Raw genomic sequence first — 27320 nt, 5'->3', positions numbered from 1 at the left:
GGAAGGAATAGCCAGGGAATATGGGATTAATCCAGAATGAATGGATTTAATTCAGTTGATAAATATAATTAGTCTTTAAACACCAACTTAATGTAACAAGGAATAATTTGTAGAAGACAAAGGAGGTTATACAAATTCTGGACTGCCTTCTACTTTATAGGTTAGCTCTTCTCTAGATTTATGCAGGCCTGAGATTATTTGACCTTCATATTGAGGGAATGTCTTTAAAAATGTCTTTAGTGAGGGATAATTATTTCTGTGAACCACAAGGGCTTTACATAACTCCTTTACGTAACTTTCTGTGAAGATATTTGAATCTGTGATCCTGGTGCTGAAATGAACATCAATACTGAAATAGTAAAGATGGCTTCTCATTAAGGTGCAGGTAGGGAAACCCTGAGGAAATGAGCAATATAGTTACCAAGACCACTGCCTCTCTTGTGCCTCCAACTAGTTCAGAAGGTCAAATACAGACTGATTTTTCTCTCCTCAATGTCTGCTTTCTTTTTTGGTAAAATTTGGGTTAAGCACTATTTGGTAAAGAATGAGGGATCATCACCAGTGGTAAAACCTACCTTTTGAAGCTTGCAGTACTTTGTATTAGTGAATTTAAACTGAATCTTTTTTTGTGTGTTGTTTTTCTTTTAAAAGACTGATTGTGTTCAGACTATGGTACTTGGCTTAGCTTCCAGATCAATTCAGACAGCAGAAGTATTCCCCTTGTCACTCTAAACTCTGGAGAGCTCTGCACGAAGTTTTGAGGGTCTCTCTGCATCTTGTGTGAGCTTCAGGGTGCTGAATGCTCCTTTTTACAAGGGCAGTTTAATCACTAACCAGAATTACTGTATTTGGTTAAATGAGAGTTTCTGTTGTAAGCACATTAAAACTAGGTCATGAATCCCAATCTCAAAGTATAAAATAGTCCCTTTAGGGTACTGAAGATGTTCTTTGGCCATATGGTAGAAGATACTTGAGTTTTAACCAGTTGTGTAACTTTGATAGTGATGGCATGCCTCTGAGTCTCAGTTAAGAGCTTAGGATACTCCGTAGCTGATGCTTAAGAGATGATCATAGATTGAATCTTGGGAGGATTTTTGTTTTGGTTTGTTTTCTCCTTTCTTAATGAGGATAATCTCATCCTGTTCCATCAACTTTTATCTTAAACATTATCTATTTCATGATGCCTCCTCTTACAACTTGCCCTCTTTCCTACTACTCTGAACTACATATATACCTTCATCATTGTACCTGTAACTCAGCATGGAACTTGCAACCTTCTTGTTGGGTTGGCACAGGATTTGGTAAATGTGTATAGCCTGGCTGGTGGAATAATGATAGACAGATACATATAAATGCATTTGGAAGAATGTTCATGAGAGGCTATAACAACAAAATAAAAATTATATCGTATATGGGCCCTATGATGAGTGAATGCTCTAGGAAATTTCCAATGACAGGTATTTATTGTAGTTAAATTTATTTTTGAAATTTATCTAGAACTTTCTTTGCCTGCCAACTTGTCATGCTTCCATCATTTAGTCAACTCTTCACATTCCATTTCCATGAGAAGACTTTTCCCTGGAGAAATGTATATCACCACTACCCCAAAAATGTTCTTCTCGCCAATTATCTCCTGATGGATGCTTCATCTTACCCTTCACAAAGGATGAACGGGCCCTTTTGGAAGTTCTTCTGACATCAAGATTTATCATGTTGTCTGATTATTCCTTGAAGAGATAGTTAAGGATGTGATATTCATTACCATATCCAATATGCATCATTTATGTTGTTCTAGGGCAAAACAAAAGTAAAGTTTCTGAGCTAAAGGTGGCAACATACCAGTATTGCTCTGCAACTTAAACCTACATCAGTCATCTAAACCTGACTTGTACCGCTGAGTGGACAGTGATCATCTAACTAAAGTTCATATTGTATTGGAAGTCTTATGAACATTTTTTTTAAATGTTTTTACACATAATATTGTTTCTTTTAGATCCTGGACCTGTGGACCACTGATCCTTTGCACAACTAGCTAATGTAACTGCAGAGAAACAAAGAATTAGCAGGTCAAAACACAGAGCCTAGGTACTCAGATTGACTCCACCAAGTTATTCAAAATAGGGATGTTCTCATCTGCAAAATGGGTATAACAGTAGGATCAGGTTTGTAGTGATTAATAAGATGATCCAAGTAAAGTGCTAAGCATTGGGTGTAGCGCAGTCTAAAGCATTTAAAAAATAGGAGCTATAATAATGTTAATATATTATTATTTTAAAGGTACGTGAGAAGATTCAAAATAGAATTAATTTGCTGAAGAGCTCATTAGGATTATATATTAAATAGGGAACACTAAGCTGCTTTAACAAAGATGCTCAGTAGTTTAGTAACTTAAGGAATACAGTAGTGTATGTATTATTCACTTAATATTCCTCAGTAGGTGTTCTAGGTTCATGAGTTCTGCTCCCTGTGGTCATCTTCAAGGTCTCTGGTTAGTGTCATTCCAGCTCATGGGAAGGGCAAAAGAGCAAGAAGGAGCAAATCTGGGGGTCAGGCATGGAAGTAACACCTGCCATGTCACTCGGATTGCACTTGAGAAAAACACACACAACTGCAAGGGAGGCTGGGAAAAGGCATGTGGCTGGGCAGCCATATACCCAGCCATAGTTCTGTTTCCATGGGAGAAGAATGGATTTCCTGGGCTTTTAGCCATCAAAGAGAGATTGCCAGAGCGTATACAGGTCTTACAAAAATGCCCTGCTTTCAGAGTTTATGAGCCAATCCTGTCTACGGTTCTTAATCTTATGGTTTTCATTTTATTAAATGAGGAAGTAGGAGTACACAGTTTCCAAAATCACCTCCGGTTATCAGTACTGTAGAATTAGATAATACTGACTGGTTAGAAAAATACCACCACGGATAAATATTTTTCCCAATTGAAAAAAACTGACTACACAAATATAGGGTAAGTTCTTTGTAGATTCATTTTTTGTTTCCTTTAAAATATTAATAACATTAAATCAGGTTATGAGAAACAACTGCCAAGTATATTCATTCAAACATTTTTAAACACATAGACTATTTTAATTATGTAGGTTTTCTTAAACTGCTTTTCTGATACCGAAGCTCCTGAAATCTGCATAATTATCTATTGAATGTGACACATATACCCTTTTTAATATTTTTTTCCATTAGGTTTTAACTATTGTGCAATTCACATTAGAAGTCAAAGAAAAAGGATTCTAAAATTTAGCCTTTTCATATCTTGTCAAAAACAGTATGATGCTTTGAGAGATATATCATTTTTATTGCTATTTCCCAAAAGCCAAAACCAAACCCAGTGCTGTCGAGTCGATTCTGACTCATAGCGACCCTACAGAACAGAGTAGAACTGAGCCGTAGAGTTTCCAAGGAGCGCCAGGCGAATTCAAACTGCCGACCTTTTGGTTAGCTGCCATAGTACTTAACCACTACACCACCAGGGTTTCCTTATTGCTATTTAAGGATAAGAATATAGGTGATTTCTTTAAATTCCTCTTTGGGGCAGCACAGTATTTGTTTGGAAGATCTATTTTGAGAAATTGCTTAAAGTAGAGGGCAAGATTTCAAAGACATAAACTTGTATGCAGAAGATTAAAATTATTTACATGCTTTCTGAAATCTGCTAGAGTGAGAGCATGAACCTCTCCCAATAAGATTAGCACCTGCCATGACCTTGAGTCGAAAGTATAGAAAAGTCATTATAGCTCCCTGAGGACTAGAGTATACCTGTCACTAAGGTATAGCCCCAGGATTGGGAGGGATGCCTGATATAAATATAGATTATAGATATAGATATATAGAGTTAGAGATAAGATATATAGATGTAGACATAAGCATAGACATAGATATAGATGATATAGAGATATATGTATATGTGTATATATGTACACTAGGGCTCTGCATACATGCAGAGCCCTAGTGTAAGTCATTAAAAGCTCATCTGCTAACCAAAAGGTTGGCAGTTCAAATCCACAAGCTGCTTCCTGGAAACCCTATGAGGCAGTTCTACTCTGTCCTATAGGGTCACTATGAGTCAGAATCGATTTGATGGTGATGGTTTTGGTTTTGGGTTTGTGTGTGTGTGTGTATGCATGTATATGTGTGTGTGTGTACATGTATATGTGTGTATGTGTATATATATATAGTAATTCCTCATATTTTGTTGAATGAATATATGCAGAATTCTGAGCCTCAGAGAGGCCTCAGCTGACACCTAGTTTATAAAAGCAAGCTGCCGAATGGGAAGATATTTAGTAAGTGACCATAGTAGCCCCAACATGGATATTTCCCAAGAGACAGAGTAAGAAAAGTAACTCAATATAAGTAGACAATTTCATGTGCTTATCTTTGCACACCATAAATCATGTGTGACAGAGCCTGTTCCTATTGTATTTTAGGCATTTTGGATAGTAGAGACCTTGCTTTATTCATTTACTTATTTATTGGCTTTTTCAATATTTATTTATGCCAGACACTATGCTGAGTACTGTGATTGCATTGGAAAACAGAAGAGACAAGGACCCTGGCCTCATGGAACACACAGTTTAGAGAGAAATACTGATAGGTCACCAAGCAATTATGTATGTGTAAACTATGTAATACAGAGGTTCTAAGGAAATTTCTTTCAATAAAATGCCTCTGATGACCACAGAGTGTAAGTATTTGTGTTGCACATGAACGAATAACTTACAACTTGAATATCTTCTGCGTATTAACTAAGCAACTATTGAATGGGATTTCCATCAGTGCTGGCCTCGTTTTTACCTGTATATTTCTGTTGGGGAGATAGTGATTGTTGTTTCTCTAGATGTTTCAGTGCAGTGTCTAAAACCAAACCCACTGCTGTCGAGTTGATTCTGACTCATAGCAACCCTATAGGACAGAGTAGAACTGCCCCATAGAGTTTCCAAGGAGCCAAGTTGCGCCTGGTGGATTCAAACTGCCTACCTTTTGGCTAGCAGCTGTAGCACTTAACCATAATGCCACCAGGGTTTCTAAGTGTCTAAGGTGGTTTTCAATTGAGGGCAGTACCATCCTCTAGCTGGGATTTGGAAATATGTTGGGGTATTTTCTATTCTCACAATGACACCTGGGCAAGGGGCCAAGATTCCTATATGCCCTACAGCACACAGGGCAGCACGGTACCAGGGAGGGTTGTTCTACTGCAAATATCATTAGTCCTCCTACTAAGAAGCACTGGAAGAGCCCAAGTCATTTTTTTTTTTTTTCCATTCAGTGTGTTTTGAAGATCTTGCTTTAGACATTCACCCTGGGCTGTCATTAGCTGCCATTGAGTCCACTTTGACTAATGGTGACCTTAGGTACCAGCAGAACAAAATGTTGCCCGATCCTGCATCATCCTCACAATTGCCAACATATTTGAGTCCATTGTTGATGCCGCTTTGCCAATCCATCTCACCAAGGGCCTCCCTCACCCTCCTGGCCCTTCACTTACTAAGTGCGATGTCCTCCTCCAGTGATAAATCCTTTCTGACGATGTGTCCACATCAAGCAAGTCAGACAATGCTCTGTTGTGATCCATAGAGTTTTCATTGGCTAGAGATCACTCAGCCTTTCTCCCTAGCCTGTCTTAGTCTGCAATCTCCACTGAAACCTGTCCACCGCAGGTGTCCATGCGGTGTTCAAAATACCAGTGGTATAGCTTCTAGATTCACAGCAACACATAAGCCACCGCAGTACAACAAACTGACAGATGGTGGTGGTAGCCTGGGCTTAAAAAAAAAAAAAAACTGGGCTAGGCTTGTAAAAAGGCAATCCACTCACAAGGTAGCACACGACAAAAAGACCCACACCAGAATCTATGATAACTAGCACTGTGTTCATATAAAAAAGAAAAAAAAAAAAACACTGCCTTCAAGTCGATTCATAGGATAGTGGTAATCCTTGGTTTAACCATACCCAGAAGACAGTGAGAAAGAAAAAACTTCAATCCAAATTTTTAATCCTCCAGAGGCTGTAAGAGACTGAAGGTAGGACAGGAGATTTGTTTGGATAATTTGTCTGATTTCTGGAAAAAATACTCAACCTAATTCTCATGTTAAGATCATGAATTAATTAAAAATGTACAGACCCAAAGCTGTCCTATCCTGATTTAAAAAGATTATGGATTGGATTAAGGGACTTTCCCATTTCATCAAAGCTTGTAAGAGCTTTCCTATTTTATTGAGGTAGAATTCTCTTTCCTTTTAATGAGATCTGTCCATTTTTTGTTCTCTTAAAACTGAATTCAAAGCATGGCCTTATCAATGCTTCTATTGCCCAGGTTTTAAGTATTCCAGAGGACTCTATCCTCCTGTTTTTTAAAGGAAATCTGTCCAAAGCCACTGGGGATGTTATGATAAACATTCTGAAAGATTTCATTTACCTTCAGTGTGTCAGACAGCCCCAGGCTAAATTTTTAAACCATTGTGCTTTATTTCAGTAACACAATAAAACCTCACTTATCAGGAAGTGACTTATCTGTGAACCTCAAATATCTAGGACACAGTAAACCCAAGCAACAAAGTTCCTGATGTTAATGCCAAAAATGGAAAGGCTTCAGGCACTTTGGGAAGTCTATTTATTCGTTTACATACAGGTCTAAGAAACTGGGTTAGCTGGTTCTCTAGCTCACAGCAGATGGAAAAAGACCAGCTGGAGACTTACTTAGTTCCAGTTGACCACAGGACCAGGAGACTGTCTGTAGCCCAGCCATAGTTATGTCTCTATGGAAAAAAAAAAAAAAAGCCCAAAACCAAACCTGTTGCTGTCAAGTCGACCCTACAGGACAGAGTAGAACTGCCCCCATAGAGTTTCCAAGGAGTGCCTGGTGGATTTGAATTGCTGACCTTTTGTTTAGCAGTCGTAGCACTTAACCACTACTGCCACCAGGGTTCCTGTTTCTATGGAAGGTAGAGAGAAAAGGTACTGGACATTTAGACATTTATTTGAAAACAGTAGAGGTGCCTCAAAACCATAAGCGTCTCAGACCAGCTCATTAAGAGTCCATCCAACTTGGTGGTCCCTGAGAGCACTGCTGATTCCCACTCAGAGACAGTCATTGATTCTCATCATATTCACAGTGTAAGGAGCAAGAGAGGTTTGTAGCACATTTCAAAAGGTTTCCCTCAAAATTAAAAGAATTAACAAAACCTTAAAAAATTACAAGCTTGCGGGAAACCTTGGGAAATGAAAACTGTGAGGAAAAAATCACTTGTTTAGAATACCTAGAATATGCTAATAAAACTATAAATTAGGTAGTTGTAAGAGATTCAGTTCAGAAATTCAGCTCTGAAAGTTGAAAAAGCAGAAAACAGCAAAATCTGTATTTCATTTTGCCCCCAAAAGCATGTGTCTCTCTGTCCTACAGATCTCTCTGCCTATCCATTTGTTTCACAGAGGGATTGATCAATGTTGATGACATAAAATGTTTTTATATACTGGACAAAGGACCCAACTACTAGCCAAAAGGTTGGTGGTTCAAACCCACCCAGAGGCACCTCAGGAGACAGGCCTGGCCATCTGCTTCCAAAAGGACACACAGCCTTGAAAATGCTATGGCGCAGTTCTTCACACACGGGGTCACCATTAATCAGAATCAACTTGATGGCAACTACCAACAACAACAGCTATTGTTTTACATTTAATGAGGAAGAGGAGTCCCTGGTGTGCAAATGGCTAAGTGCTCAACTGCCATCTAAAGGGTTGGAAGGTCGAGTCCACCCAGAGGCACCTCCGAAGAAAGACCTGGTGATCTATCTCCAAAAAATCAGCCATAGAAAACCTTAGAGAGCATAGATCTACTCCGATGTACCTGGGTCGCCATGAGTAAAAATTGACTGGGCAGCAACTGGCTGTTTAAGAGATGTAATGAGGAAGAAAAGTAGAATAGTTACTGAAGTCATGATGAACCACAGAAGTATTCAGAGGAAATGAACCAGGTCCTATAAGAGCAAAACATGTTGAAGAAGGAGCTGACCTGTTTTCTGTATGAAGCTCTGTGTTATAGAGTCATCCCGTTGTAATTAAAATTTTGATACCCACAGTGGGCGGTGTAGGTGATCTGGTCTCCTTACCCAACGCCGCCTCTTCTTTCTTATTATTTCCCGAGTTTGTTACATGACATGTCTGCCCTTTTACCACACTGAAGTAAATTTTAGGGATTGTTTATATTAGGTTTATGAGAGAATCCTGAGATATCTGTTATCATTTCAGTTTTTAAGCGTTAAATAACTTGTAGTTGTCTAAGTCTTATGATTACGCATAGTCTATTTAATTAAATCTAAAATAGACCACATATTTTTCATTTGAGAATAAAATTTACCATTTTACTCTCACATTACGATGTTGCAAATATTATGTGTAAAAAGCTTTCAAGACAAAAGTGCTGTAGGTTTTTAGTACAAAAATAAGTATAGTTATAATTTTTTATTTACCTCCCTCATCCATGAAATAGTTATAAAGTAGTATTTATACCCAAACCTCATCTACTTGTTAAACCAAGGAGTGAAATGCTGCGAGTTCAACTGTTTACATTTCTTATCTTTTCTTGTCTTATTAAGGAATGTATATTACATTTATACTTGGTATATAAAACCCATTTTAAAATAGCTATAGGGAAGCTAGAGGAATGGAAGTGGGGAACCCAAGGTTCAAGAAGGGGAGTGTTGACACACAAAAACAATATGTGTACTAATTGTTTAATTAGAAACTGATTTGCTCTGTAAAACTTCATCTAAAGGACAATAAAAAAAATAAAACAGCTATAGGGAAGACATCAGTATTAAGAATGTCTGAATCTGAAAGCATTTTTTATGCACTTGCCAGTGGCTGTGTGAACTAGAAGTTCAATATAAGCGATCCATTTTTATCCTTTGCTTTTCTTACTTTAATGCTCAATAAACATTTGGTAAATGAATGTTGAATGTTAATGCATTCTGTTTGCCCATCTCATGAAACAGACAAAAGGAATCAGGAACCTTAACAAAAGCAGCAGTGATTTAAGCCCTTAATCCTGGTGGTATGAAGATACTGAAATGCAACTCACTCTTCTTGAGTGACTGTAGGGCAGAAGCAGTCAACTTCAAACATCTTATGTGTGGTTAAGAAATGCAAGTTAATATGCAGAATTAAATAATTCCCAACGTGCCTACCAAAGCAGTACTAGATCTTAGCAGTTGGTTGTGTAAACAGCAATTACTGATATTGGTTTATAACCTTGAGTCTCTTACACAACTGTCCTTAACTTACCATACATGCCTGAAACCGCTCAGTCTCATTGGTCATTATATTCAAGAATGATAAATTTCAAAGCAATCCTTGCCCTTGCATATCACCAATATAACTTTAGGCTCTGACTACATTTTCAAAATACCCAAAAAATGAATACAAAAATGTAGCAAATTATGTAGATTTTTTTCTAAATATAAAAAAGTCAAATATCTGGATTTGAGTCCCCAGTGGGGATGGGGAGGTCAGGGAACTTGCCTTGACCTACTGAAATTATTTCAAAGGATTATAGCTCTTAAAACTTTAGGTAAATAACTAAAAGTATTAATTAGGCAAGAGCCTCTTATATCCAATATTTTTAATAAATGTCTGCTTATCATTTGAGTTTATCTCAGCATGGTAAAAGGGCAGACATGTCATGTAACACTCAGGCAGGAAGTGTATTTTCTTCATCTTCCTATTTCTCTGCAGCGTCTAGCTCTGCGCTTGCATGTTACCAAAGCCAAAACCCAACCAGTTGCCACCTAGGAGACTCAGACTCTCATTGACCCCGGGCATGTCACAGTAAAGCTGTTATCCATAGGATTTTCAAGGCTGTGAATTTTCAGAAGCAGATCACCAGGCCTTTCTTCCAAGGTGTCTCTGGATGGGATTGAACAGCTAACCTTTCACTATTTGTACCGCCCAGGGATTCCTTTGCACATAAAACAGCTCTACTTAAATGGGTGTTGAACGAATCCCTGAACAGTCAGGCGCAATGGTGTCTCCCATCCTCACGGCCAGCAAGTAAGGTTGTATCTAATGATTTTAATGCTATCGTATGGAAACTCTGGTGGTGTCGTGATCAAGTGCTATGGCTGCTAACCAAAAGGTCAGCAGTTCAGATCCACCAGGCACTCCTTGGAAACTCTATGGGGCAGTTCTACTCTGTCCTATAGGGTCTCTATGAGTCGGAATTGACTCAACGGCAATTGGTTTGGTTTTTGGTTTTGGTAGGAGAAGCAGCATATTTACGTTAAAATTGTTGGCAATTGCTTATCGGAATACAGCAATATAAATAGCAGATATGTAAATGATTCCAAATTTATCCAACATTTTAGGAGTTGTTTTCATGCTTCATAATTTTTGAGTTAACTGAAATTTTAAATGTCTGAACATTTATGTTTTTTCGATTGGCTTGTCTATTAAAAGCAGTGCTGAATATAACTGGCTTAAAGAAGAGATAATTTTTTATAGTACTTTGATTTTTTCTTTCTTTTAGTCAGCAAAACTCTTCGTTTGCAGAACCTATTGATTCTTTTGGTGAATTATCGTGGATATTAATGAATTTCCAAAGTAGACAGCTTTGGTTTATGGATCTTCACGTGGTGTAGCCTGGACTTCATGAAAATAAAGTGGGAGAGTGAGGTGATGTCTGATTTTGTGCATCTGGTTTTGTAAGGCCCCCTGCCAGGAAACTCAAATCCTGAGGCATCTTTTCTAAGAAGCCGGGGAATCCGCAGTACAGATTGGTCTTATCAGCAGGTACTTGACTCTTATATTTGTGAGTTTTTCTACAGTGTTTGGAGTCAAGCGTCCAGATTTATTAAATGGCTCCATACCTAAATCACCAAGACAGAGATGGAAGACCAACCAGAACTTGGGCATTTTCCTTCTGAACTCTATGTTTAGTTTAAAAGGATTATCGAGAATGTCTGCAGGCTTTAGCAGAGAGGAAACTCATATTTTAAAATATATGCATATACACTTTTGGCTGAATTTAAACTCAGTACAAGTATGTTATTGTGGAACAAGCCCTTTAAGGTATGATCTGTTTAATTTTACCTAGGATTTCAGTTTTAGATTAATTTATCAAAGTGCAAGTGGGGGAGAATATGAATGCCATTCATACTTTGAGAGAGAACTTCAGCAAAAGTAATAACAGGCTTTTTGGTACACCACATAAATCTTAACCATACAGCCTCAGAATGAAAGAGACTAAAGAATTAAACTGCCGAGTTAGACGGCCCATTTATCACCTAAGTGGCACTGACCATGTCTATTCAGATTTACTAAATTTGTACTTCAGTCTGTGTACAAAAATACTTAGCAAAAATAATCATATTGTTATCTTAAATTTGTTTTGACATAAATTGTAAAGTTACAAGATTTGGGAACTGAAAAATGGGTGTGGCTCTGCCATGTTCTGCGCGTTATCGCACAGAAAGTAAGTAGCAGAGCAAATGAGTGCAGGGCCCCTGCCCTTTCTACTGACAATAAAAAGTTGTGTATTAGCTATTTAAGGAGTAAAACATTGTTTTTTTAAAGCACTCGGACAGGCTAAGTTGAATAATTTATAATCAACTTCTTCCTTTAATATCTATTAGTATATTTGCACTTAACGCTTATATTTTAAATAATTTTGTAATTCTTCTGTCCAAAATTGACCTCACCAACCAGCTCTCCCTTCTTTATTCAGAACAGAAAAAATTTTAAAAAAACAGAGATTTAAAAAATACTGGGGATCATATCACTCCATTTAAAAATTTTCACTGACATGTCCATTTTGCCTGGAAAAAAAATTAAGTTTCTGTACGGTGGCAGTGGGTTTTTTAGTGGTATTGTAGAAGGAGCTCTGGTGATGTGCTAGTTAAGAAGAGCTCAGCTGCTAACCAAAAGATTGGCAATCCAAATCCAACAACTATTCCTTGGAAACCCTATAGGGTGGTTCTACTCTGTCCTATAGGGTCGCTATGAATCAGAATCAACTCAGTGGCAGTGGGTGTTGTAGAAGAATAGTCAATAACCTCTTTGATCTGCTGCTAATTTATCATTCCAGCCTCACACCCAATCCTGTCCCTCCATTTACTCCATTCACTGCCAATCTTCTCCTGGTTTCCTGTCTCCTGCCTGAATTCATAGTGCCTTTTCCCACCTCCATATCTTCTCTTAGACTCTCCCCTTCGACTGTGAATTCCTTTTCATCTCTATTTTGTCTTTATTTTTGAAGTATGCTTATTTTCTCTAGGCATAGAACTCTATCTAGGTTGACAGTTTTTTTTCTTTCTTTCTTTCTTTGAATAGTTTAAAGATGTTACTCTACTAAATTGTGGTTTGCATTGTTTCCAACAAAAGACCTCTGTTACCTTTGGTCCTCTGTACCTATGTTTGTGATTTTTTTTTTTCTCTGACTGGCATGTTTTCTCTTTATCACTAGTTTTAAACAAATTGATGAGGCTCTTCCTTGGTATAGTTTTCTTAATGTTTCTTCTCCTTGGCATTCATTGAGAATTTGTGGGTTTGTAGTTTTATCGAATATGGAAAATGTTTAGCCATTATTTTTTTCAAATATTTTGTCTCTTTCACTTCCCCTCCCCTATCCCTGTCCTCTCCAGTTACTCATATAGTTGGTCACTTGATATTGTCCCACTGTTCACTGGAAGCTGTATTCCTCTTTTTTTTCTCCCCCAATCCTTTCCTCTCTGGTTTGATTGGGGTAGTTAATAGTGCTGTGTCTCCAGTAAACATTTCTTGTATACTTTTTAATCTGCAGCGGATCCCAAACAGTGTTTTTGTTTGTTTTTTTGTTTTTTATCTCAGACACTGTATATTTCATTTCTAGAAGTTTAAGTCAGTTCTTTTTATTTTCTCCTTGCCTTTACCTTCTGTGAATACACAGAGTGCCTAGAGTAATACCTCTTTTAGTGTGCATGTCTGCTAATGTTGTCGTCTGTGTCATGACAGGGCTCCTGCCTCTTGATTATCGGTTGTTTTCCTTCTTGTTTGCATGTCTGGAGTTTTTTTTTTTTTTCTATTCATTATTCGATGCCAGACATTGTGATTTTTATGTTGTCAGGTACTGGATTTCTTCTTCTTCTTTTTTTTTTTAACATAAGCTCAAGATTTTATGTTCTTGATAATAAAACAAGATGAAGCTTAGAACTGGATCACTTGGCCCTTTCTCTTCTTATCTCCTTCCAGTTCAAAATGTTTGCATCTCTTAATAGTTAGCATTCTCTTAGATCTGCAGTTGGGCTCGACACATTCAAGCCTCAATGTAATCTTCTTTATAGTTTTATCCTTCTTCTGGAAAATCACCTTAGTCTGCCCATGATATCCACTTTGCTTCCTGTCATAACACTTCCTCTGGGCATATGGAGAATCTTTTCCCTTCTTGTACTGTGTCCACTTTGTGAAGTTGGTACTTGCCACACTTCTTAAAAAATGTCTGCCAGATTTTAGGAGCATTCACCATGATTGGGGGAGCACCACCAGAAGGAAAAAGCTACTGGATTTTTTTTTTTTTTTTAATTTTCCAGTCTTTGTTCTGGGATGTAGCTAGGCTAAAAACAGTTCAGTCTTTTTAAGTCTTGCTTTTAATTGTTGTTGCTGTTTTTAGTTGCCATCATGTTGGCCCCCAACTCATGGCGACCCCACGCACAATGTGATCAGACCATCATAATTAATAGAAATTGCATTGGCTGTTTTTTCAGAAGCAGATGACCAGGCCTTTCTTCCTAGTTAAGCTTTGTTAAAACCAAAAAAAAAAAAAAAACTCTGTGCCGTCGAGTCGATTCCGACTCATAGCGACCCTATAGGACAGAGTAGAGCTGCCCCATAAGCTTTGTTAGGAGGGACCTAAAAGCCTTTAATCTAAGGCTAACTTGGCCCTACTTCTGATGCAGTGCTTTTCAGAGCACTCTACCTGATGTCATGTGTGTAAGGCAGTATTCCACTCTGGCCGGTGGAAATCCAAACTATTCCTGTCCTGTGTGAGCTCTGGGGTTGTTCTTGCTGTTCCGTCCCAGCGGATCTGTCTTGGCTTCAGGTAATCTCCTCACGGGGTTCACTGATGAGTCACAGCTGAAGTCTGGAGGGGACTTCGGACAGTTTTCTGGAACTCCTTCTCTCTTTGCAACTCTCCCCTCTCTGGTGCTGTGCCTTGCAAATTCTAGCTGCCTTGGCCTCAGGATTCTCAACTCCATCTCCAGGCAGGATGCTGAGGCCATCGTAGGGCTCTTCTCTTGGCGGTTACTGTCCCGTACTATCTATAGTCCAGTGCCTGAAAACCATTGTTTCATATATTTTGTCCAGTTATTTAAGGCAGGAGAATAAATCCAGACTATCTTAATCCATTGTGGCCAAAAGTAGAACTTTAACTTATCTTTTTCATATTTTTAAATCCTAGTTCAACTACCACATCCCTAACGAAAGTTTGTAAACTCCTCATCTCCCCAGTAGAATTATTACTTCATCTACAGTCCTTCAGTTTTTCACTTCCTCTAGCATTATAGCACATCTCCATTCTATCTAGCCTTATAGCACATTTTCGTTCTATTTTGTGTTATTCCTTGAGGCCTGCAGGTTCTATCTCTCTACATTGTAAGCCTTTTGAGAGCAGTGGCCATGCTAAACCCCCTACTGCAGAGTATGTGGTACATAGACTGTCTCTAATAGATGTCAGTTGAATGAATGAATAAAATACCTCAAAACTTATTTATTATATGATAAAATTAATTAATATGAGAGAATCTGCATCTGTTTTTAACACTGCAGACAAATGAAATACGTTTGCCTCCATTTGCATTGGCTCTGCTTTTCCCCTTTATTCTTTCTCCACAGTTTTACCAGTGACAGGAATGACGGAATAATAAATAAACGTGTTAATTAAAACTTTAGATGATACCAAAATCCAAAGGATATCATAATCCCAAAACATAGGATTAGAGCTAATTATATCCTTGGCCAGCAGGATGAGTGATCACAAATAAAGTAAGTAAAATTCAATGAAACTAGAAGGTTTTAAATTTTAGAAGGAAACTAAGCCCCATGTCATGATAGATATGGTTGGGTTTAAGTAAGATTGTAGGAACCATAATGCATCACAAGTTGAAAAAAAAAAAAAGTTGAAAGTGAGTCAAAAATGAGATTTCCTGCTGTTATAAGATGCTGGGTAAGAACAGCAAAGGTGATTGTCTTTTAATAGTCATCACTGAAAAATCCTTATAAAATGCTGTGGTTTGGAAGTCCATTTTATTTAGTATTAGGACATACAGGGTTCTGAGAGGAAAGCTATTAAAATGCTGCAAACGGAGCCCATGAGGAAACCTTATTCCTTTTTTCTTTTTCATTTGTCTGTGAGAAAAAGGTGCATATGAGAAAATTAGCAAGTTGTAGCAAAGAAAAAAAAAAAGCAAAAGAGAAAGAACAACCACTGGCTTAAACTGAAAAAGAAGCAAGAGCCTTAGTATTGAGAATCAGTAAATGAAAAACATGACAAATGGTTATTAACGTTCACTAGGGCTCCAATGGGCACTGGTCTCACTGCTGTTGAGGCGTACAAAAGAATGACCAGCATTCAAAGCCCTTTTGACTTTTCAGTGCGTCATGAATCTAGAATATCATCCAAATCTCACAGCTATTCTGGGAAATATTACTTCCATTGTACAGATGATAAAACTGAGTCCGAGAGAAGTTAACTCATTTGTTTCAAGTTGGGCAGCTAATTAGTAGCAAAGCCTAGACAAATGTAGAGGTCTTTAGAATATTATGTAGAGCAAGCAGTGATCCCATATACATGACTATATGGAGAGTGCTTTGAAAGCACCAATGTGCTATAAAATGTAAGGTCATGAATATCATTATCTGTGCTCTGGAGGTCTCCCTCTCCTGAAAAAGTGCTGTTGTGAACTCCCAGGAATTCGTTCAATATTTAGGGGGAATAAAAGCACTTATTATTTTCCATGTTCTGGCAATAGGAACAGAAAAGATCATCTGAGACCTTTGCCCTCAGTGAGCTTGTATCTCATTAAATCTTTTGAGGGAATAGGGATAAGATGGCATTCATATAAGCCGATGATGCTGCTAACTCCTTTGTCATTGCACAAGAATTAGTAGTTTACATCATCAGGTTACCTCCACTGGTTTATTGATTTTTACACTACTTTGTATTTCTCTTAAAAAATTCTAAGTTACTAAGAGGGTCCCTTGAAGTAGATGTTGGAAATTTGAGCAAGAAAATGTACAAATGATGCTGAGTTGGAAGAATTGTCCTTAGCATGAAGAAGGGTCTCCTCTTCCATGGAAAGGAAAGGACAGAGGAAAGAGCACAGAAACTATGTGGCAGATGGACGTTGAGCAAGTCCCCATTTGTGGTCTTTGCTTTCTCAGTGATTACAAGGGGAGGCACCTGGTCAGAATGTATGTGTTGGGCTTAGGATATGGGTGTGGGCAAAGTGAGAATTTGAATAGTAGTTGCGGGAAATCCAGTGGAGTTCTAAATAACTGCTGGGGAAAACCCCGTATCTCTGAACTGCTTTATCTCCTTTCCCTGTTTACATACAGATACTTATTGCAGTGTTTCATAACCAAAAGTAATTATGTGAACATCTATTTATCCAACTGTAGGGTGACGGCTAGATACATTAGACTACATTAAGTTAACAGAATAATTGTGACAAAAAAGGTTTAGAGGCTCTTCCCTAGCCACTTCTTATCATATTTATCTCTTGACTTGACAAACTCTGAAATGGTAAAGACATCTTCCATATAATTACTGTTTGGGCCAGTGAGCTAGAAATTGCCTTTTGTTTGATAATAAGCATGATCATGTGAAGGAATATAGTTATGAAGTTGACTGGCAAAGCCTCAGGTGAAATTACATGGCTGTAGGAAGCCTGCTCTACCTTTTCCATGTTCTGCAACTCAGGATATTCCAGAAGGAAAGAAAATTACCAGGTGTGTCTGGAATCAGAGACTTACAACATTCTGGGAATGAAAGGTACCTCTAACCAACTTGGTGTCGCTGAGTTAATTCTGACTCATGGTGACCCCATATGTGTCAGAGTGGAACTGTGCTCCATAGAGTTTTCATTGGCTGATTTTTTTGGAAGTAGTTTGCTGGGTTTTTCTTCCAAAAGGACACGTCAGAAATTATCGTGTTAGACATGAGGAACTGTGCCAGGCAGGGGGCACCTGAATCTGAGTATTTCAGAAGGCCCGAGTGGTGTTTCAGTTCTACCGTCCAGTCTTCTCATGTATAGAGGTTAATCTTGCTCTGTGAACGCCAGCAAGTATCTTTGCAGATCTCTCCCGTGGGAAGAGCCTAGGAATCTTCTCTGTCCTCCCCCTTGCTCTCCGTTGCCTCCCAGGCCACACTGGCGGTCCCTTTGTCACTGGTCCCTATGCTACGCCTGCTGTTTAAGGCCTCATCACTATGGCAGTAAGTCCTGCTCCGGGTCAGGTCTGGTTAATGCTTTATTATTTTCTAGTTATGTTGTTTGTAATGATAATGTTCATAGCAACGGACGGTAGGAACCTGTGCAGACTTTATCTTCACAGTCTGTGAAGTATAACAGAAATAAACTGAACACAGGCTATTAGGACAAAAGACCAGTAGCTGAATCTCTTGATGTTGTGAGCATCAGATTGGTAATTAAAATTGAATCCTCCTTCCTTCTTTAACAAAAAATGGCTTTGTAGGGGAAAAGCCCAACTCCATAATGTTACCTATTTCATTGGATCCAAGAATGTATGACACATGTAAAAAGGCCCTTGAGAGGTCAGTATATTTAGCATGCATTTATCTGGTCAAACTGGGATAAATGATGAAATATAAACTTATGAATTGAATGAGTATCTTCTTAAAAAAAAAAAAAAGTTGGGAATAAGAGAGATACGTAAGAAGAAATGGGATGTGTAAATAAGTGAAGCCCTGAGGGCTTATCATGAAATGTAAGATTACCATAGATAGACGTTATGCCATATGAGAAAAATAAAATGGAGGGAAAACAAGAGCAACTTGTAGATGTCTCGGAGTGTGGTGTGTCACAAGGCTTGGTGAAGTACAAGATGAATGACAAGGGTCACTTAAGCATAATAAGTAAAAATAAACGAACAATACTGTGGATGAAGAAGTGTAAAATATTGCCCTGTTAATTTAGGATGTTGTAAACTCTTGATGTCATTTTTTTTCACTTGACATTTATTACACATATATAGGAAGCTGTAGAGAGCTTATAAAATAGCAGGCCGTTCTTCTCACAGAGTGTGATCTCTCTGTGATATTGGGTATGGAAAATCCAGAAGGAAGAACACCTGTGCTCCTGTAGACATGAATTAACTGTCGTCGTTGGGTGTATGAGCAAACGGTTTGTATATAATGTGGTCAAGCTTCCAACCATGTAGGCTACCAGACTCCTACACTTCAGAATCAAAACTTTTCAAAGACATAATGTTGATGGAGTAGTAGGTTTAGCAAAGGAATGGAATGCCAAAAAAAACAAAAAAAAACCTAAATTCTTATCCTGGCTTTGCTTGTAAAACGTTGTGTGTTCCCTAGCAAAGCACTTAATCCTCCCAGGCCTCTGGTTTGCCCTATTAAAAAAAAAAAATGCTATACGTTTCTGCTACCTCTAGGGAATACTGTGAGATTTAAAGAAAAGTAATTGTGAAAGAAACTTCTGAGCCTTTAAAAAATATATGTGTGTTTATGTATATTAATACACACATATACTGTACACAAATATATAGGTGTGTTATATGTATATGCATATATGATATAACATGTTGTTCTTAGGTGGCATCCAGTTGGTTCTGACTCATAGTGACCCTATGTACAATGAATGAAACACTACCCAGCTCTGCACCATCTTCACAGTCATTGCTATGTTTGACCTCATTGTTGCAGCCACTGTATCAATCCATCTTGTTGAGGGTCTTCCTCTTTTTTGCTGATCCTCTACTTTACCAAGCATAATGTCCTCCAGACACTGGTCCCTCCTGATAACATATCCAAAGTATGTGATATGAAGTCTTGCCATCCTCACGTCTAAGGCGCATCCAGGCTGTACATCTTCCAAGACAGATTGGTTTGCTCTTCTGGCTGTCTGTGGTATATTCAGTATTCTTCGCCAACGCTATAATTCAAATGCATCAGCCCCTCTTCAGTCTTCCTTATATATAACGTATGTTTAGCTAGTGTAGAAAAAAGATTACATAAAGTATAGCACATAATTTCTAGAACTTTATAATCTTAAGAAAAAATGTGGTTTGGCCATTTAAAGCATTTATGGGTACAAAATACAAATGAAGTTCAAGGATAAATGGCAAACAATATAGTGAAAATACAAGATGTAGACAGAAAGGACTTTTGCTTGCTAGTCAAATGATGTTTTCGTCTCATTTACTTTCACCTCTTCCCCAGCAGACTTTTGTATTTTTTCTTTCGGATAATAGTTCAGTGAATCTCTGCTACATGCAACATGGAAATCAGGCTGGTGTGATTTTTAAAAAAATGGATATTGTTTATACATGCCTAAGACAAATTGAAAGGTGAATTGCTAATTAAATATAAGGATATTAATTTTATGGCATAAAATGTGTGGTCCTCAGGAATCTGAACATTTCAGACGTGAGACTTGAATTCCTTTCTGTGTTCTCCATTGCTATTACAGCAGAAAAGGGGAAAACTACCAAAAGAGAAACATTCTGCGATTTCCTGTTTCTCTAAAAAGGAACCCTGAGGGCGTAATGGTTAATTCCTAGGCTGCTAACCAAAAGGTTTGGCAGTTCGAACCCACCCAACAGCTCTTTGGGAGCTGCTCCCTTAAAGATTACAGGAAACTCAATGAGGCAGTTCTGTTCCATCTCATGGGGTCACTGTGAGTCAAAATCAACTCCAGGGCACCCAACAACAACGCTCCTCTAAAGTTTAAGTCCCTACAAAGAAAACAACTCCTTTGAAGCCCTTTCAACCATACCAGAGTTTCTTTAAGAGCGTTCTGCAAACTTTGATGTGTGCATGAGTTCCCCGGGATCTCGTTAAAGTGCAAGCTCTGATTCAGGAGGTCTAGGGCGAGGCCAGAGATTCTTCATTTCTCACAAGCTCCTGGAGGGTGACAATGTTGCTGGTCCACAGGCCACACTTTGAGTAGCAAAGTTTAAGAAAACAGTAATTCCAGAGTATGTCAATAACCCAACCCAGAGTATGTCAATAACCCAACCCAAACTCATTGCCTTCGAGTCGATTCTGACTCATAACAACCCTACAGGACAGAGCAGAACTGCCCCATAGAGTTTTCAAGGAGTGGCTGGTGTATTCGTATTGCCAGACCTTTTGGTTAGCAGCCCAGCTCTTAACCACTGCACCACCAGGGTTCCAAGTATGTCAGTAGAAATGACTGAAATCAAGAAGTGTTCCTGTTCAACATAGTAGGAAAGTCTGAGCTAAGCAGGGTTGAAGTGCTTCCTTATTGCAGGTCTTCTCAGAGCCTTTAATTTGCTAATGTGCATTGTGACTCTCCAGCAGGAGAATACAGTGTGCTCCATTTTTCAAATCTACTTGACAATAGAACTTTTTTCCCATAAATTATATCTCAGGATTATTGTTCACTTTGGAAGCATCACACTTGATCATGCTGGCTGTTTAAAGGTAGTACTTTTTTGGGGGAAAGAACTGACATAAATACTTAGAAGAGTTCAGGCAGGGTAAAATTATATAACTGTTAGTGTGCCTAGTATATGCCAGGTAGATACTGGAGTTGGGATGAAGTGAGTGGATAGTGGATACAAAAATGCATAAAAACAGAACTGCTGCCTCAATGACAGCTCAATCTACTGGTGAAAACAAACAGGTAAAAAATCATCTGTGGGACTGAATTAAATAAATTGTAAATGCAGGCAGAGAAAAACATGCTGTAAGCAGTGGAGGGAGAAATGGGTAATTCTAAGCACTTGTTGGTAGTTTGGAATTCTCCTTTTCCTTTATCTGACTCTTCCTTTTTTGAAGTTCTTAGGCCTGTGGTGATTGCTGGTGCAGAGATTTAGTGGGCTGAAAATATTTTCCAGATTTCTCCCATATTATAAGTGTGTTCTTTAGCTTCTTTGCCTTACTTCCCCATCGGGGCCAGGCTAGAAAGTCAGCGATTTTTCTTTTTTGCCTTAGAATATGGTCTGCATGATTTTCCACATGCATGCTTTGAATTTGTTCTTTAATTCAATATGCTTTATGGAAACTGTGATACATTTGCTTTCCCCTCCCAGGATAAGGAGAACCACAGGCAACCAGAGGCAGACGACTGCTGCGTGTGGCCACCTTGGCTAGCCTAATAGAATTTCGGTTGGCCCCATCTGCAGTTCTGTCTAGTTTGTACCCCTGCTGAGAATTTGCATCTCTAACAAGTTCCCTGCTGAGAATTTGCATTTTCACCCAGATATACTGAATCAGAATCTGCATTTTAACAAGACCCCCAAGTGATTCTTATGTATAACTTCCTGGAAACTTGTTAGAATTGCGAATTCTCAGCTGGGGTTCAAACCTGAACATGCTCGAAGCTCTGCCTGGATCTGATCTCCAAGGTTTCAGGCGAAAGCATCAAGGAAATTGTTATGTCAAACCTGAAAGTCTTGTCCCCATAATTAAGAATTTTACTATTGAAGTTGCTGGATCTCATAGAGTAAAAGAACCCTAAGATGTTCTTTTGCTTTAGAATGTGAAATTTGGTAGTGTGGTCACAGCCTAGGGAACAGTTGTCTAAGCACCATGTTCCAAGGAGGATCGTGACATTTTGCTATCAGCTGTGTTGTGCTACCTCTTCTCCTTCTAGCCTACTCTGTTAGTCCATTGTGCCTTCTCCTCAGAAAATTTGTTTAGGATCCACCTATCCATTTCATGGCCACACTTAGGTTTTTTGTTTTTGTTTTTTGTCAAATTCTGTTATAGGCTATCCTTTCCTCTTAAAAAATTGCAATGAATACATGAATACAAATGAAGTAATATTACCTTATATTTGAATACTTTTTTGGATTTTAGCGCAGTCTGGTTTAATACCCACAAGAACCGTATATTAAAACACTTTGAATATGCCGCTGTGGAAAATTCTACAGCACTTGAGGAAAACAGCTGACCTATGGCATTTCCAGATTTATTAGCTGAAACTACATTTTGCTGTTCTCAAAATTAATGGCACTTAAGGTTATGGAAGCCTGAATCTAAATGGCATGGGCTTCACGACTAACAGGTACGATTAGATGGTGTCCACGTTTGCATCTCCGTGTGGCTTCATGGCTCTCTGATAGTCTTTGCTAAACCAGCCATACCTCTGGCATGGCAAATTTACTTCTTTATGGAAACTGGCCATCAAGCAAAAGGGATGATTTTAGGGAAATATGTAAATATGTGTAACCTGTGATGTGAGGATATACACAGGAAATTTGTGACTTTCCATGGAAACACGATTCAGAAGAAAGCAAGGAGCCTGTATAAGCATTTCAATAATCATGAATTTAAGCATTCAAGGATGTTGCCTCAGGCATGTAGTCTGCTGTTAGAGTGGACGAGAGGAAGGAAGGTATGAAATGTGCCTGCCAGGGTGGCCAAGGAAGGGCACAGGGGGCACAGGAAAGTGGGGAGGACAGCAGGATCGTGAGGTCAAATCTGGAACTATTGCAACTAAAATGTAAACACTAACATTGGTAATATAAAGAATCAAGAACCTCTGTTCACAGCCATCCTACCTCATAAATAAATTGCAAAGTACAAGTACTCACATGAGTCAAAAAAAGTGACATTCATGTGAAATATCCCTTACTTTCACATTTCTGATAGTCTTTATCCTTTTCTTCCGGTGGGCAAAATTCCTCAAGCTTTTGATCTCAGAATCATGTTTACCTTCTCCTTCCCTTGTTGATGTCATCCTCAATATTTCTTCCTGAATATCTCTTCAATTCTAGCACCTCTGCCCATTCTCACCTTTAAGGTTTCCTCGTCTCTAGCCTAGATTATAGAAATAGCCTCCTAATTGATCTGTTTGTCCTCAGGTTGCTTGCTCCAGGTCGTGTCCACACTGCCACCAGGATGCTCTCCCAAAAAAGAAAAAGTTTGTTAATACAGCAAATCCACTTCTGGGAAACTCTCCTACAGAACTATGTAGGAGCACAGAGTTATATGTATCAAGGTGTTCATTGCAGCTGTATTTATGCCAAAGCAATTGGATGACCTCAATGTCCATCAATCCAAAAATAATGAAATTTATTCTAGTACATAGACCAAGGGTTGGCAAACTTGTCCTGTAAAGGGCCAGGTAGTAATATTTTAAGCTTTTCAGGCCATACAGTCTCACAACTACTCAGCTCTGCTCTTGTAGAGAGAAAGCACTGTATCCAGTACATAAATAAATTGATGCAACTATGTTCCAGTAGAGCTTTAATTATAAAACCAGCATGCTGGATCTGGCCAAGTGAAATGTGCAGGTTTAAGAATAATGAGGTATATCTGTATGTGCTGACAAGGAAAGGTATCTGTAATATACTCTTAGATAAAGCAGTTATCATTTGCTGCCCTTCAGTTGGCCCCCAATTCATGGTGTTCCCAACCAAGCATGATGGAACAAAATGCTGCCAGGTCCTTCACCATCCCCATGATCGAGTTACACAAATGATCCATAGATTTTTGTTAGCTGATTTTCAAAAGGAGATCAGTGGGCCTTTCTTCTACTTCATTTTCGTCTGGAAGCTCTGCTGAAATCTGTTCAGCATTACAGCAGTACGCAGGCCTCCAATGACAGACAGGTCGTGTTTGCACATAAGGTACATTGGTCAGAAATTGAACCTAAGTCGCCAGCACAGAAGGCAAGCATTCCAACAGCGGACCACCACTACCCCCAAATAAAACAGTGCGCCGCAAAAATGCCCCGTATTTGTGATCCTGTCTTTCTTTGTCATTCTATCTTCGGTAAAAAGATATAAAAACATAGACTGACAGAGATAGAGATATGAATAAATAGAATAGATGGATAAAATAGATGATACAGTATGCATAAAAAAAATCAGAAATTAATGTTAACCAATTATTAACAGGAGTTATCGCAGGGATAGGGTAGGTGTGAAGGCATAGAGCTGTCCACGTTTGTGTATATGTACCACATGGAACCCCTGGTGGTGTAGTGGTATATAGTCAGTTCACTGGCATCACTGTTTTTTGTATAGTTGTGGCTGGATCAGTTAGACATGAATCAGTTGTTTTTAAAATGCTAAGAATATATTTAAATAGTGAGAATAGGGATACTCAGGCAATGTGTATATTCAGAAACAGGGCCTAGGTGCTCGAAACACACAACAGTTCCTGTGTTGCTTAACCACAACAGCCAAATAACCTTTCATGGTGGGGAAAAGAAAGATGGGCACGATCAGGATGTAGAAAAAGGAAATTTAATTTAGAAACCGAAGAAAAATGAAATCTCTTTTCGGGTTGAAGCCCTTGCATGAATAAAAAAAAAAATGGATGAATAGCTTGGATAAAATAAATTTCTTCTATTCATCAGTAATGACAGGCATTGTATTAAATAAAATAATGAGTCTGTGGGATTGTATTATGTTTCTGAATAGTGTTGACAATCCTGAGCAGTCCATCCAAACAAAGAGAATGGCAGGATTCTCCAGAACCTGGGATTTCATTGCATCATGGAAGGGTGTGGAGGAAGTCCCTCAATATGGAAATAGGAATTATCTCACTCCCACTTTGGCAGATATTTCCGCTACTCAACAGGATCAGGCAGTTTTTCCTTCCACGAGGTAAGGGACACCATTTATCAATATCAAGCATTTCCTCATAGCTACTGTAGCTGCTAACCACAAGGTCAGCAGTTTGAATCCACCAGCCACTCCTTGGAAACCCTATGAGGCAGTTCTGCTTTGTCCTGTAAGGTCACTATGAGTCAGAATCAACTTAACAAACAGCAACAGGTTTGTTTATTTTTCTTTTCTTTTTTTAAACTCTGGGATGCAGAGAGTAAAGGATTTGGGCGAAGGGAAAAGGGCTCCCTTAAAACTTAGTGTAGACATGGAGCCCTTCTTGTCATAGGAGAGATAGTGAAGTTCCATGGAGAAAAAGAATCTGAAAAAACCAAATACCTACTCTTCTGGGTGGAATTGTGTCCCCTAAAAAGATATGTTGCCGTCCTATCCCCCAGTACTTGTGAATGTGAGCTTGTTTGGAAATAGGGTGTTTGAAGGTGTTATTAGTTAACACGAGATCACACTGGAGTAAAACCAAACCCTTTGCCTTTGAGTTGATTCTGACTCACAGCGACCCTCTAGGACAGAGAGGAACTGCCTCATAGGGTTTCCAAGGCTGTAATCTCTACAGAAGCAGACTGCCACATCTTTCCCCCAAAGAGAGGCTGGTGGGTTCAAACAGCAGACCTTTTGGTTAGCAGCCGAGTGCTTAACCACTGCACCAGTAGGGCTCCTGATAGTGGAGTAAACCCAAACCAAATCAAACCCATGGCCATTGAGTCAGTTCCAACCCATAGTGACCCTACAGGATAGAGTAGGCCTGCCCCATAGGGTTTCCAAGGAGCGGCTGGTGGATTCAAGCTGCCGAACCTTGTGATGGGCAGCAAAACTCTTAACCATTGTGCTAGAGTAAGGTGGGTCTTAATCCAGTATGACTAGTCCCTATAAAGACTGCAAGAGACATAAAGAGACAGGACAAATGCAGTAGGCCATGTGAAGACTTATGTAACAAGCAACTGAAGAGTTCGGATTAGTTTTGAGAATTACTCACATTTCAAAGAGTAGTTTTATCTTTGATATCTACATTACTAATCCAGTAACGGAAATCCTGGTGGCGTATTGGTTAAGTGCTACGGCTGCTAACCATAAGGTCAGCAGTTGAACCCACCAGGCACCCCTTGGAAACTCTATGGGGCAGTTCTACTCTGTCCTACAGTGTCGCTATGAGTCAGAATCTGACTCGATGGCAACGGGTTTGTTTTTTGGTTTAATCTAGTAACATTTTTATACTTACTGTTGAAGAAGTTGTTGGGGGCTTGAAAGTTTTCCCACTTAACATCGAGAATATTTGAGCTGCAGCGTTGCAGTTAGGTGTTAATCTCTGGAAAGCACTTACCTGGGAAACTCCAGGTACTCTTTATGTTTAATACACTCAGCTTTTCAAGAGGTGCAGGATTGTCAGTGAAAATGTTCAAGATTCTATCCAGATGAAAGGGATTTTTCAGTTTTCAAAATGTTAACCTGAAAGAATTCTGCTATGAAAAAGGTTTAAAAACACGTTTTATCTTTTGTAATATGAATAGAGAACTGCCATGGGGTCTCCTTAAACAGACAATACAATTCAACTTTAACTTGCTCTTTAAGAACTACCAAATCTCAGCGCAGAGTCACCGTTGCTGCTTTCCTGGGGCTGGTGCATAACTGTGGCAGAGCCCGGAGCGCTTGATCCAGATTCCGTTTTAGGCTGCCTGATGGAAGGACACACAAGGTATTGTGAAAAATAAATCGTAGAGTAGCATCGTGTTATGAGACAAAGAAGCCTGTGGCATGTTGCAGGAGTCATTATATAATCCAGTGAAATGGAGGGGAGAAACAAACTCTTTTATGGCAGGGTTGGAAGAGAAGCAGCCTGAGGCTTAAGGCTGCTGCTAGTGATGACTGAAGTGGCAGAAAAGGACATTTCTCATTCAGTACAGGTAAGATTATAAGAACACTTTCTAGGAAAGATTGATCTGGCTGTACTCTCCTGTTGCTACATCTAGTCCTAGGGAGAGATTTTGTTTCTGTAGGTATTTCTAGACCTGAAGTCCTGTAATGTTTTCTAGAAATACAGATCTAATGGGTTTTGAATATCCTTGCTTTCTTTTTTGTTTGTTTGCTTGTTCCCTTCTTTGTATTGTCGTCTCTGTCGAGAGAGGTATCAAATGGAGGTTTGACCCCTGTGGACTTTTTTTCTATTACTTCCATAGCAGCCTAGTACAGTGGCTAAAAGCACAGACCCTAGAGGCAGGCTTCATGGTTTTTAATTCAGGCTCCACCACTTAGCAATTGTGTGGGACCTAGGGAAGTCACTTTCATTTGTTTGTGCCACAGTCTTCTCATCTGTAAAATGGGAATAATAATTGTGCCTACCTCATAAGGATTACATGAATCTATGACTGTAAAGTCCTTAAAATAATGTCTAGCTCATAGTAAGCATTATATAAGTGAATATTAAATAAATTTGATAAAACACAGCACCAATTATTAAATAGGATAATATAAAGGATTGTTCAATATAT

General features: G+C 38.8%; 1 protein-coding gene and 1 pseudogene across 13 annotated transcripts in view; one reads left to right on the top strand and one right to left on the bottom strand.

Annotated features, from left to right (window-relative positions):
* Window positions 1–27320, top strand: part of CHRM3 (cholinergic receptor muscarinic 3) — a 552731-nt gene that overhangs the window by 369969 nt on the left and 155442 nt on the right. Inside the window, exon 1 of one of the 13 annotated variants that reach the window (XM_049868499.1) lies at window positions 10411–26527. The exons of the other annotated variants lie outside the window; for them this stretch is intronic. Within the exon in view, the coding sequence (XP_049724456.1) occupies window positions 26511–26527 (17 nt within the window). The 5' untranslated portion in view covers window positions 10411–26510. Of the gene's footprint in view, window positions 1–10410; window positions 26528–27320 lie in introns of those variants that run through there. 13 annotated transcript variants of the gene reach the window in all.
* LOC126066971 (60S ribosomal protein L36a-like) lies at window positions 13170–13501 on the bottom strand (annotated as a pseudogene).

The sequence above is a fragment of the Elephas maximus genome, chromosome 24 (genome assembly GCF_024166365.1).
Source record: "Elephas maximus indicus isolate mEleMax1 chromosome 24, mEleMax1 primary haplotype, whole genome shotgun sequence".
Taxonomy (NCBI): domain Eukaryota; kingdom Metazoa; phylum Chordata; class Mammalia; order Proboscidea; family Elephantidae; genus Elephas; species Elephas maximus.
Note: the sequence above shows the minus strand (reverse complement) of the source record. Positions and strands in the feature narration are given on the sequence as shown.